At 37.2% G+C, this 14,548-nt stretch overlaps 1 protein-coding gene across 2 annotated transcripts in view; it reads right to left on the minus strand.

The window, feature by feature from the left end:
• Positions 1-8,321: 8,321 nt before the first annotated feature.
• The window catches only part of LOC126100950 (uncharacterized), a 144,527-nt gene continuing 138,300 nt past the window's right edge, over positions 8,322-14,548 (minus strand). Inside the window, exons 4-8 of one of the 2 annotated variants that reach the window (XM_049911612.1) lie at positions 13,939-14,034; positions 13,019-13,078; positions 12,757-12,843; positions 10,976-11,052; positions 8,322-9,023 (exon numbers count right to left, since the gene is read on the minus strand). In XM_049911612.1, the coding sequence (XP_049767569.1) occupies positions 8,660-9,023; positions 10,976-11,052; positions 12,757-12,843; positions 13,019-13,078; positions 13,939-14,034 (684 nt within the window). In that variant the 3' untranslated portion in view covers positions 8,322-8,659. Of the gene's footprint in view, positions 9,024-10,975; positions 11,053-12,756; positions 12,844-13,018; positions 13,082-13,938; positions 14,035-14,548 lie in introns of both variants that reach the window. The other variant, XM_049911611.1, reaches the window with a different exon arrangement.

A 14,548-nucleotide genomic window follows, 5' to 3' on the forward strand; every position in this document is an offset into this window, starting at 1 on the left:
ACAGCTCCACATGGTTCTACGGCAGTCAAAATTGGCCCTCACAATCTGTAGGTGGAGTTAAGCTGAATTCTTCATGTGGAGGTTTATACACAGATAAACAGTGCTGATATGATCTCAGTGTCATTTGTTTTGGTGTAATAGATACTTCTGTACTGCCCACCTAGCCTTTCAGCTATCAGCACCATTTCTGAATGATTTTGCAGGCCATCTCCGTCTGTTTCTTTAATGCACAAAAGAGCACATTTGTTGTCTCACATATATTATGTGGCAGTTGTTCTTTGGCTGCTGACATTACTTATTGATGTAGCACATATGGTAGGCTATAAAGAGGACTGTTTTTTGAATTAATTTTCCATTAGTGCTATTGGAGTGGAAATATTGGCCAGTAACTAATTGTTCCCAGAGTATCGCAATTTTAGCTCTCTTCAGGGAGGCTCCTTTCCTGTTTGCAAGTTTACAGGCACTCTCTGAAGTTCAAGACTTTGATTGTAGTACCAGTTATCTATCACCTAATTTCCACACCTGTTCACTGCTCATTGTCTATTTGATGTGATGAATTATTGGCTTTCACAATGTCTCTTTGGAGAGGATGCAGTTATCTATAATGAAGTACTATATGAAAGAAGCTGCATAAATATTCAGTCTGATCTTGATAAGGAGATTAGCAACTTGCTTCAAATGTTCAGAAATGTACAACTGTGCGCTTCACAAAATGAAAAAATGTAGTATTCTATGACTATAACACTATATCAATGAGTCAGTTTTGGAATTGGCCAACGCATACAAATACCTGGGTGTTAACACTTTATAGGTATATGGAATGGAATTATCACACAGGCTAAGTCATGGGTAAAGCAGGTGATAGACGTCTGTTTATTGGTAGAATACTGGGAGATTGCTCACAAATCACTTGTGCCACTCATTCTAGAATATTGCTAAAGTGTGTGGACCTGTACTAAATAGGACAGGCAGGGGATATTTAAAGTATATAGAGAAGGGCAGCACAAGTGGTCACAGGTCTGTTTGATCCATGAGAGTGTGTCACAGAGATATTGAAGGAACTGATCTGGAAGGCTCTTGAAGATAAGACGCAAGCTGTCTTGAGAAAGTCTACTAATAAAGTTTCAAGAACCACCTTTAAGTGATTACTCTAGGAATATACTACAACCCCCTACATATCACTCGCATAGGGATTGTGAGAATAAGATTAGAATAATTACTGCACATGCCGAGACATTCTTTCTGTGCTCCATACATGAGTGGAACAGGAAGCAATCGTAATAACTGGTACAATGGAACATATCCTTTGCCATGCACCTCATGGTGGTTTGCGGAGTGTAGATGTGGATATAGACATAGATTTCCCAGAACCCTTCCAACAGATTTAAGTCTTCCATTCACCTTCCCTAACACAGATTTTGCATTGTTATTCCTTAGTATTACACATAATAACTTATATGAGCTGATGTGCTCATGAAGTTAACCATTAATACTGTAATCAGATACTATCATATTGTTAAGGGCATATCTTACATTTATCGTAATTTGAAGAAGGCCGTTATTCATTACACCAATGGACACTATGTTAAAATCTTTTTGCATTTCCTTAAGTCATCTCCTGAGATAGGAAAACACCGAATCACTGAGCATTACATTGCTTAGAGGCCATGTTGGACTGCACCTAAATTTTTAAACAACTGTTTAAAATGCATATACATCTTAGCTAACTACAAAATATTAAAAAAATTACAAAATTTGTAATTTTTTTAATATTCAACAATATATTCAATAAAATTAGCACCAACTGCATAAAAGAAGTTTGGAGTTTTAACAGGTAAAGAAACAAGCTGAATTCAGGAGTCAGAATGTTGCTATTACAAAGCCACAGCCATAGCCTAACATTGTCTAACTAGACTTATAAGCTTCTAAATGTATGTATTTATAATTTTTTTTTGTCTTGTACTGTAACACGACAATGTATCCAGTTGTTGTTGTTGTTGTTGTTGTGGTCTTCAGTCCTGAGACTGGTTTGATGCAGCTCTCCATGCTACTCTATCCTGTGCAAGCTTCTTCATCTCCCAGTACCTACTGCAACCTACATCCTTCTGAATCTGCTTAGTGTATTCATCTCTTGGTCTCCCCCTATGATTTTTACCCTCCAATACTAAATTGGTGATCCCTTGATGCCTCAGAACATGTCCTACCAACCGATCCCTTCTTCTGGTCAAGTTGTGCCACAAACTTCTCTTCTCCCCAATCCTGTTCAATACTTCCTCATTAGTTATGTGATCTACCCATCTAATCTTCAGCATTCGTCAGCAGTACCCTCATGAAAGTGATCCACAAATCAGTAAAATGACTATTACGAGTGCATAGAGCACAATGGAACATTAGCAAGCTGTGAACAATATTATTTATCACATTTTATGAGATTCAAAGCGTTTGAGAAAGCTCTTTATTCTGTTCCAATCAAATCTGTGTTGGTAATCGTTGATAAACAAGAAACTGATTCTTACTATTATACGTTTATAAATACAATACTAGGAGAAATTGAGTGACAGACAGAAACATTTAGAAATTAAGTCTTCTTTTAAGTGTGCCTGCCTGCAGCTCGCACCACCTCTATGTGGTGAGCAGGAATCTGTCCTAATTAATATTTTTATCCTATCCCAGCTTTTCCAGGGTTTGATATTAGGAGAAAAGGTTTACACTATCCATCACTCAGCCCTAGTATGGCACAGAAAGGAGTGAGGTATTCAGCCATAAAAATTGTTGAATGATTGACCACAGAACATGCCAGTAACTTAGTAATGTATAAGCCAATGTTAAAGCTTCCATTACATGTCATCAGAATGATGAAAAATCCAAAATTAAATTATTAAAATTGAAGGAAGAGTCTGTCACGATGATTTGATGTCATCACAACCTTCTCATCATCGTAGAAGGCATTTTCAGATCCTCAAACTCAAAACACGAAGAATACTTATTGCCAGTTTTAACTTTTAACAGTGAGACTTTAATTATTAAAGCAAAAATCCATAGAAAAAAATAAGGTTTCTTGGCAAAGAACAGAGAGATGCATGTTGCAAATAAGCAGGAAACAAACAAGTGAATCAGGAGGGAGATTATATATCTACATATGTACTTTGCAAAGCACTGTGCCAGAGGGTCATTAGCATTGTATCACATGTTTGCATTTTCTCCATTACAATTGCATACGTAGAGTGGTATGAATGCCTCCCTTAAACACCTCAGCATGTGCTGTTGTGATTAGTCTAATCTTGTCTTTGCAGTACCTACAGGAGTGATATATAGGGGAATATAACATATCAAGATTCACTGGTCAATACTGGTACTTTAAACATTCTATACAGCAGTGGAATTTTGAAACATTCTATACAGCAGTGGAAGACATAATACAAATATTTTCAACAAAATTGTGGTTAATGCTCAAGTGACTTCTGTCTATGTCATACTGTATGAAGACAGGTGCTTTGCAAGAGCCCATGTCATGAAAAAACTTAAGTTCAAAGATAGTCCTAGGAGGGACCAATGTGAATGCAAGCTTTCTGATAAAAGGAGCTTCATGCAGCAATACCAATATAGGCACTTCAAGCATTATCGTATGTTTTGTCTGTTTAATAAATATTATTGGAAAGTGACAATGGTATTGGTACCACTTCTGTTGTAAACACCAGTTGGAGTAGTTGAGGGGGAGAGAAAGTAAAAGAGAACGTGGGACCCCCCCCCCCCCCCCCACCCTTTTTTATTTAAGGAAATAGCAGTCATCTCAAGGAAATGACCATAATTACTGAAAGTAAAGGTTCCAATAGCAAAAGCTTGAAACAATTAACTGCAGGGGAAAAAATGTTACTTAGGCTTCACTGAAGAGGAGAGAGAGCAAGAGAGAGAGAGAGAGAGAGAGAGAGAGAGAGACAGTAACATCGATGGACATTAATGGGAAAGGTTAAGGCAACATAATCAAACTCACAGTCAAAGGCAATCGTTTATAATATATTTCTCCCTAAAGTGCTCGCCTGTTTTCAAAGCATGTAAAACAATTGTTCTAGAATCAATGAGTTTAATTTTCAAGAAAGTGAGAGTTATTGTGAAAAATATGACTCGTAGTGATGTGTTTGACACCAGAGTAGATATAATCTTCATCTTATTCCTGATAGCTGCAAAAACTTGCATGCTCCCTGCTTATGGCAGCTGCTCCTCCAGATCATACTATCAAACAACATACTTCAGTCCTGACTTATCAATTTCTAATATATATCACGTGTACTAGGATTACTTCAAAGTGTAACATCCAATACTAGCAATGTGGCACTGTCTTGCAAGATTTTTGTGGTATAATTTGAGATACCATTTAAAAACCAAAGGATGATCCATTTTTCAAATGTAATTAGTATGAACTAAAGGCAAAACAAACAACCAATAAAAACTTGAATCTGTTCAGAATCCTCTTGCCAAGGAAAGGCATACTTACTGAAGAGTAATCACAACTCAGATTTTCTAATCTCTTATTTTATCTGTAGAAATTTATGCTTTCCCCTCATTTAATGAGAGGTTTTGCATTTTACATGTGACAGATATGACCTCTTAATATGACTAAATGTGAAACAATCACAGTGTGCCTGGAGTCATCCAGTTGACTTTGGCCCTATGGTGACTTCAAGGTCACTATTAATGCACAGGTAGTCTTAGACACATTCATGTCTGGCATATCAGTCTCGGTCAGCACATTTTAGACAGTACCCTTGTCAGACTCAGCCATTGTGTACTGCCATTGTCTACATCTTCATGGTTTGCACCAAAGATTGACTCATGGCATGCCACTGGAACCAGTTTCATTCTTTGTTGGCCCTGGCTACACTGGGGGTTGAGCAGGCCTAGTTGTGCCGACCTACCGTGGCGGTTGTAACTTCGTCAGCACGGACGACAGATTTGCCTCCTGTGCACTGAACAGGTGCTGCCATCAGCAGGGTCAGAAACGGAGCCTCCATCGCCAGTGCCCTTCCTCTTCAGTCCGCTGTTATCAGTGTCTGTGTTGGTACCCCTCATAGTGGACTCCAATGTCCAGTGGTTCCTGACCCTCTGCCACCAGTCGTGCCCACCAGTTGCACCAGAGTCCTCAGGCGGTGGTGGTGTCCTCATTGCACTCACTTTTGTCGTTACACGCTGGCCCGAGTGGTCAGGAACTTCTTGTGCTTTGGGGTTATGCCCCCAGCATAATTACAGATGTCTCTTCAGCCACAGCGCGATGGATGGCAATGCCTGTTCTTTCCTCAGCTGCAAAGAAGGAGCTTAGTAACCTGATGGTTACCACTGCTCACAGCAGACATATGTCAGGCCACTACAGCAAGCATAGTGCATACTGAAGTCCATATGGCATGCCCATAACTGCCCAAGGTGGCCGCTAGGGGCAGCCCATTCAATTACCAGCATCACCAGGTCCATCGTGCATGCACAGCATCACACCAGGTACACATGACACGGATAGCGTCTTTATAATGGCATACGTGGGCCTCCGGGCCCTTAGTGTGTTCGAAACATGTAAACTACTTTCACTGTATTCTTGCTGATGTCACTCCATGACCTGATAAATTGTGTTCTTAGTTAGAACACATAGTGTACGGTTTTTGCCATTTTCATGACATGTAGAAGAGATACTATTTCAGAACTCTGTAAAATAATGTCCGCTGTGAAAGAGATTGGTTCTTGACATCATTCCTATCATGTATTTTTAGAAAGAGGTATAATCACTGCATATTGTAATCTCTCTGCAAAAAGTCAGAAGTTAGCAATTTTTTAGACGTATTTCCTGAGCTTAACATGTTTTATCCCATAGGTACAGGTATGCCAATACTTTTATAGCTCCACATGTACTAAAATTATGCATTATAAGTTAAAATACCTGCTGTCTATAACAGCTTTCGCTCATTCAGTCTCCATACCGTTGTTGTAAATGTAGAAATTGATGGTAGCCGTGTAGTCAGCAAAAGTGACTATGTTGATTTGGATTGTGTTGCAAAATAATACCGGATATTGCATTTATGTCTAAAATATTCTCTGCACACCAAGACTCTATCTTCCATCAGTTGTTTATGGTGTTTTACCTGCACTGATGTACTCAGAAAAGGAAATTATTTATTTTTTATTTTTTGTGGGGTGATGGGACATCTTGACTGAGGGGAGATAAAAAAATAAAAAAAAACATAATTATCTTTCAAATCATGTAAACTTTTCTGTACAACAAAACAAATATAAAAATCATCAACAACATATACATTACAAAAATATACAGTACACTCCAAATTGATTTCCTTAATGACTATTAATCATTGGTAGACAGCAGTATGTGGTTGCACTATGAAGTGATAATGTGAGCCAGATTTCCAGAATGTCAACAGCAGCTTGTAACATTCTGCAATGTTTAATCAGGGTTGCCACAAGTTTCCCTAAGGGAAATTCCCTGATATTTTACTGATTTCCAAATGAGTTTTAGCACTTTTCCCTGACAAATTTTGAGTCTCAATGAATTGTTTCTAGATGGAGAAAGGCCAAATGGCATATATGTTTCTTAAAACCACTGATGTTATTTTATTTCAAAAAACAAAACACATTTGGTGACAAAAATATGCATTCCATTGGAGTCACAAGATAGATTTAATATACCTTCACTGATTTCAGAAATAACCTCAGAAAGAAGTAGTCCTCTTGAAAGAAGTGTACAAGGTGGGGTAAAGTTTTGAAAACCAACACTATCGCCAATAAGATGTTGGTTCTACTATGTTTGTTATTGTTGGTTATTACCCACTGTGTCATATTTTACAGATATTGTGTGATTTTTCTTTCAAGAAATACATGAGTATATAGCTTACAAAATGCCAGCAACTGCCACAATTTTCTTCTTATCATCCGTACTTTCTAATATATAAACTACTTCTGAAGTGCCAAAATGTACTAGAATAAGTAAAATTTCTATAAAACACTGCACGATACAATGTATTTGTGAGACAGTTGCATTTTCTGAAATACATCGCCCATGGCGTCTGGTGTGCCAAGGAGCACCGCAGTCCTGGATCCACAGATAAATCACGAAAATCGGCCACATTATGTCACACACAAACAGACCTGGCCTACAGGCAGATTGGTGAGACTAAATTCAATGGGCACAGACTGTACATTAGTGGAAAACAATAGGCTTCAGATTGGCAGGCCCGATCTGTTAGGTACCCACAGAAATGGCCTGTGATTTTGACCCATCATGGAATTCCACTGATGTGGCCAGCTATTCACATTCACAGACACCATGTTGATGAAATGAGACCATGGAGATCAATCCATGAAACAGATACCTTGCGTGAATACTCCGAGAATGAATACTAATGAGGATAGGTAGCAACTCACTGTAAAGATGATCGCTGAGCTGCAGACAGGCATGTAGAAAAGGTAATCACACTCTCACAACAAAATTTTTGGCCATTGCCTTTGTCAGAAAACAAGAGCGTGCGCGCTCGCACACACACACACACACACACACACACACACACACACACAAAAAATCACTCAGACACAACTCATGCACACGTGACCACTGTCTCCGGCCACTCTAGTTGGCAGCTGCTAGGCGAATGACAAAAAGTGGTGGCAGCACTGACTGCAAGCTAAGGGGAGTGGTAAAAAGGGGAGAAGCAGTAAGAATGAGGGAGTAGGGAAGTGGCACATGTACTCAGCCGCACCCAGCCAATGACAGTACATGACATCTTGGTAAACAAATCATTTCATCTACTCAGACAGAAACAAGATTTTTCCAGTGTTTTTTTTTCATATTCCCCTAATATTTCCATGATTTCTCTAATATATCATAAATTTCCTGATTCTCAGAACTTGTGGCAACCCTAGTAGTACAAAATTAAATTGAACATTCTCTGGTGAGATACAGACTAGTTTAGGGACCGTACCATAATTAATCCTTATTCAGAGATGCAAGATTTTCTTTCCCTAAGTGTTACTGACTTAATATATTACAAAGATTTCTAAGCAAAATCATAGTAACAAGATTCACAACATACAATAATAGAATTTATTGTCATTGGTAGATGTGACGTTCTTGTTCTCTGGTGCGACAGGCAACACAAACGAATAAAAAATTAAAATCCACAGACGTTTACTTACTCAGTATATATGGTGGACAAGACTAGTAAACCATGGTGCCTCTAATTATTTATTATGTGTGCATCTTAGCTTTGAATACCAGCACAAAAGAAGGAAAATTGTATCGTTTTCTCCTAACATCATCTTCCTCATCTTCTTGTGTGTGTGTGTGTGTGTGTGTGTGTGTGAGAGAGAGAGAGAGAGAGAGAGAGAGAGAGAGAGAATATTATGAATTCTGTGATGATGCTGCCTATGTCTAATAGATAATTAAGACATCCTTCCTTGGGATCTTAATTTCTTTAACCAGTTCTTGGTATAGAACTATTATAATCATTAAATTTTGTACATTTAGACAAGTACAAAAATCATTATCTGAAATGTTTGTCAGCCTGTAGCACCAGAAAAGGTACATTAATGTAATTGCTTTTCATTCTGTCATTATAAATATTTCATGTAGTTCTGCATAAATTCACATATCGAAATGGAATATAATCAGTCAAAGTGCCACATCACGTAGTCGATGTGCACCATCTATAGAATCTGCCAGTGATGGTCTGCTACCATGCATGACACCGGGACCCATTCGTGGATGCCACTGTCGGTTTGAAACAAGTTCTATGTTCCGCAGGTCTAAAAGTGAATGTGATCTCACAAGGCCATTGCTGGCTGACCCTTGCCAAGTTCTTATATCCACCATTGATCTAGTCCGTGTTAGCCGTGGTGGCCTTTGAGGTAGCACCTGAGTGGGGTTAACAGCCCAATGTCTTTGCAGAGCTGTATGAAAAGTGGAGGCATCAAATTCACTGCCTGAGCCTAGTGGAAGGTGCAGAGGAACAGCTTGTCTCACTGGGACCACTGCCCTGTAATCATAAAGATTAAATGTAATTCCTCGTTATTTAAACACCAAACAACTTTAATTATTATTGTAAGAAAAAATTAGAAAAATATGTAAGTCACAGTTTCAACAATGGAAAATCTAGATAGGAATGTAACAATATTATGAAAAGGATATCTGCTACTCACTGATATAGCAGAGACACTGAATCGCAGATAGACACAACTAAAAGACTGTCAGAAAGTGAGCTTTTGGCCAACAAGGCCTTCATCAAAAATACACAACAAAGAAAAAAAACACAAACACACGCATGCACACAAACGCAACTCTCGCACACGTGACCACTGTGGTTATGTGTGTCAATGGCGTCTGTTGTATATTTTTAACAGAGGCCTTATTGGCTGAAAGTTCATTTCCCAACAGTCTTTTTGTCATTCCTATCTGTGACTCAAGATCTCCACTGTATGGTGAGTAGCAACATTTCTTTTCATAACTGAATTACAATTTGAATTACCTGATAGTTAGTCTTTAAACATTTCTGCAAATATAAGCTGAGATCTTGCGTAACCATAGGAATTTCATTGGACGATCTCAATACTTGTTATTAAAACTTCTAACATATGTCATAAACAAAAGTATTTCTTTTTTTTAACCAGTCATTGATCAGGTACTTTGATCGGCCCTTGTCTAGCTGAAGATGAAGCATAGGTATACCTTGATTTTGATGTAATATACCAGTTATGTTTTGTCAAGGAGTGGTATCCAACAAGGTACTTAAAAAAAAAAGACCTTCATAACTCAGTTAAAAATTTTATATATGAGAAGGTATTTGATTACAAAGAGATTGGGAGTGAATAGGCTTGTAGCAGAGATACTGTAGGAATGTCAAAATCATGTCAACTTCAAAGACATGGCAGCTTTAAAAAAGGGGCCTTCAATCACTTAATCAAAATTGAAGGAGCACAAATTTTGAAAAATAGTAATTTCTAGCTTTTACTCAACCAAGAGCAAGCTCTCTTATACAGTACCTAATTTCCATTGAGATGGGGTCTCACCTACAGCTGATTGATGCCTAATGTTTAGACATATACAACAGTATAGTGTGTTAAAATAATTTAGTTGTATAGATAAAAAAAAATCTACTCAACAAACGGTGGCAGAAGACACACATAAAAGAAGGCTGTAATTGGGCAAGCTTTAGGAGCCAGTGGCTCCTTCTTCAGGCAGAAGGGGAAGGAAGAGGGCAGAAGGAAAAAGACTGGAGACATCTAGGAAAAGGGGTAGATTTCAGGAAAGTCACCCAGAACTGTGGGTCAGGGGAGACTTACCACACAGGGTGAGAAGGAAAGACTGACTGTTTCCATTGTAGTACAGCTTGTTAGCTACTTTTGAACTCCTGCTCTTTTTTTAGTGTAAGTACATACACTCAGGCACACAACAGCATTGACAGCCAAAAGCATGCACCTGCAGCTGCAGTGTGAGATGATGTACCTACACCAGAAAATGAGTGGTTGCTTGGAAGTTAGTTTAATATTAAATGCGCCACACATCAATCAGGTACATTTGAGTGGTTGCCTTACCTTATTTTTGTTTATTGTTAGCTTAGTAATTCCGAAATAATCATTGTAAGCATTAAGTTAATATTGTCATTGGTTACAGTCACTGAGACCTTTAATTGAATATTTATTCAATGGACCAATTTTTTTCTGGAAAAGGTGTCATGTGAATGTTGAAAGCAAATACTACTATCCATCAACATTATTCTGACCGATTGTCAGACCTGCCTGAATGATTGGTTTTTTTTTTCCCCTCACTCTATAAAACTTGGAAGATATCTTGCACTTGTGATGTAGTGATAGCTGGTATAGAATGGCCACACTGGTTCTCAGGATAGTTTGTATGGGCTCAGTTATTACAATCAGGCCATTGTGTACCACCTAAGGAACTACAGTAAAATGTAACACATTTTTCCATCACCTGTGTGGTGCCCTTGGAGATGGAGCAAGTGAACCTGAACCCATAAATGCAGCATTTTGTATCCCTTGACTCGAAGCCTGTAAAGACATGAAAGACTTTATTATAAACTTCTACAAATAGTCAGTTTACATTGAATATAGATCTCATCCAAAAAAATGAAGTGAAACCAACTCTGTGTTGTAATATTTCACTGCATTACCACTATATACATAGATTAAAATATCCATTTATTTTGTTTCCATTACTGCACAGTTCTAGCTGTGAAGATGCTCTCAAACACTTGCATAAGTAAAATGCATCAAAATAGACATAACAGGGTTGAAAACCAAGAACTCATCAAATCACACACTGGTGTAAAAGTTAGGAGCTTGTTCACTCTATCAGACTTCACAATTAACTCTCCAACAATGGTTGATTTTCCTGTATAAAATCACAGACCAATTTTATTCGATTATTAGAGTAACAAGAAAGCCAAAAATTGAATTTATAAATGATTTTTAATTGACATTTAATGTACATAATTGGGGAATGCAAAAATTGTTTTCAGTGTTATAAACAAAGGAGAAATTTATTGATAGTTTTGCTGATTGTGAGTGTGGGATATCCCGAAGCAAGATTCCACATACAGTTTGCAAAAATAGTTACAAAGTTGCAGGCACAAGAAGGTAGGTGTGTAAGTGTGTGGGTGAGAGTTAAGAACATGTAAAATGTGACTTATGATGTTCCAGAAAAAGAGTCAGGTGGAAAATAGTGGCTTCTGATGTACAAATAGCCCAGAAATTATATCTGATATGACAACTGCATACCCTGCAAAATCAAATGAAAAGAGCTGAACACACACACACACATTACCTGTAGCTGGAGGGTTAAAGGCATGACACCAAGTGCATCTAGTAATCCCTATTCCAGATCTTTGCACCACAGGAAAATCCAATGCAGCAAACAGAAATCAAATCTCAGATCTCTACATATATAACCAGCAATGCTAGTGACTAGAACATGTAGGTAGCCACTTTTATAAAACATTAACCCCCTCTCCCCCCAACGCACCCTCCCCCTCCCCCAACACACACACACACACACACACACACACACACACACACAAAGATGCTTCAGACCTGCAAACAATCACAGGAAGAGTGTGTATTTAAACTGGAAAACTAGCAGGAGTAAAATTTTGTATACTGTTTTGTATGACTTGCAGCATGCATGAGTCAGCCATTGGTGAGAGATTGGCTGATTACCTGTAATCATTTTTGTTTGTGTACATTAAAAAAATTTAAAACACAACTTTTTGACTTCATATGAAGTTACAGCTCCACTTCACCTTGACTCATGTTCTTTAGATGAAAACTGAAAGCAAGTCCACTCACCATTCTGGAGATTTGTTTTGAATCAAACATTGTGGATTCCTGCAGTGATAACGACGTCCAAGAATTTGTATGATAGTTACCTTAATTCCCTATTTAGTTATTTCAATGTTCAGACACTTTTTCAATACATTTGAGGTGCCAAGAATCACAAGGATCTAAGGCACATCATTGTCTACTGTGAGGTTTTAGCATTTATTCATGCTTCAGACATCTTTTGATCTTATGGTGAGTCAGGTTCACCCATGCCATAGGCCCACAATGTATATATGAACGTTCACAAAAAAGCTGTCTCACTGATTTCCCTGGTATTCATTTGAATGTGAGCTCAATGATAGTGTGCTTTAGGCATTTATGGTTCACAGCACCCCATATAAATTCTCATAGTAGTGTAAGATTAGCATTACTAACAGTATGTAACTGCTGAAGCGTTCGGAGAAGGTGCTTCTCTTCATGCCAACATCGATAGAGGGCTCTAACACAGCCAACTTCACCCACCTGAAATGAAAGAGAAAATGCGATCATGATTGTTCATAATTTTGTTAAGTACTACAGTTCAAGAACATACTTTACAGTTTTATTCTGTGATCTTTGAATGTTTAAAATATGATATTTTGCTTCCAATTATAAATACTTTAAGAAGCTTTTCAGTAACTGAACAAATTAAACTTACATTGCAAATTAGGCGACAGATCCAGAAGACCAGTTCTGTCATTCCATTCAATGACGTCAGCTGCTGAGGAAGAGTCAACACATCATAATCATTGTCTGTTGCTTAACAACTGCATAGTGCAACACTAATTGAAAAATAATTTAGTAGTTACAAATCTCAAGCTAACACAGCTTTCAATTATTTCTATATTTTGTGAATTAGCTTTACTCCTAAGAAAAATAAAACATCATAAATATAATCAATGTATAATTGAAAATGCAGAAATCAAACCTGAAAATTAGTACTATTTGTTCCAGAGCATGAACATTCACACAAACAAAGATGCCAATATCAGAAATCTAATATTCTAACATTGTAGCAGTTCCTTTGTCAAGAGAAAGCAATAGATGGCTACAAACCACAATAGCAAGACATAAAGTAAGCTAAACAGAAATAGATAGCAGAAATAAACCCAGAATCTGAATAGACAAAAAGTTCAGAAAATAAATCCAAAAAAACAGATTTATCTGTCAGTTGGCAAATGTGAAATAGTGATAGCAACCAGACATTTTTCATAAATTTTTAAATGAGTAAAACAAATTCTTAACTGTGTTGTCTTCCTTCTGTAATCAGTATAAATAAATATTTTGCAAGGCAATTCAAATAGGTCTGTTACAAGTTCCATTTAAAATGAGTTACGTAGAATATTGAGACAGTAAATAGAATTCATAATAGCAAATATTTTCTTGTTCCTTAACAGTTTTCTAACCTTCACTGCCGTGGTAGGCCTTTTATGAATCAGATTTCAAATATTTATTAAACACTACAAATCACTATAAACAATACATAATTATATCAAATAAACTGCAAATTTCAGAAAGCTAAGTAGATACAAAAACTTCATAAATTACAAAATCTATTATTTGAATTGTAGAACCTACCCAGAAATAGAGACTGAGAAACAAAACAAGTCCAGCCTCAGGAAGCGCCAAAATTACTGCAGTAAAAAGCCATACCAGCAATAATGGGGAACGTTTCTGTAACATACAAAGAAGTATATTAGTTTAGAAGAGAAAACCATGCTTCTTATAATTGTTTCTAATTTTTTTTATTTGATGACACAATTACTTTTTTATGAACAATTTAGGAAAAGAAAGGTTGCTACTTACCATGAAAAAAGACACATCAAGTTGCAGGCAGGCACAATTAAAAGACAATTGTTCCATGTCCTCAACTTGACATGTCTTCTTTATAGTAAGTAGCAATCTGTCTTTTTCTACATTGTTGATATTTCTACCTGGAGTTTTAATTTCTTATGAAACAATCGTAACCAGTTTCAGCCACACAGACCATCTTCAGATGCTAAGAGCAGCATTTAGTGAACAAATGTTGATGTGTCATCAAACACATCACGATGCATGAACATTTGTTCACTAAATGCCACTCTTAGTATCTGGAGATAGTCAATGTGGCTAAAAACAGTTATGATTGTTTCATAAAAATAAAGAAAGAAAGAAAGGGTCATCAAATAAACAAAAATTATGAAAAATC

Source organism: Schistocerca cancellata, chromosome 9 (genome assembly GCF_023864275.1).
Source record: "Schistocerca cancellata isolate TAMUIC-IGC-003103 chromosome 9, iqSchCanc2.1, whole genome shotgun sequence".
Classification (NCBI taxonomy): domain Eukaryota; kingdom Metazoa; phylum Arthropoda; class Insecta; order Orthoptera; family Acrididae; genus Schistocerca; species Schistocerca cancellata.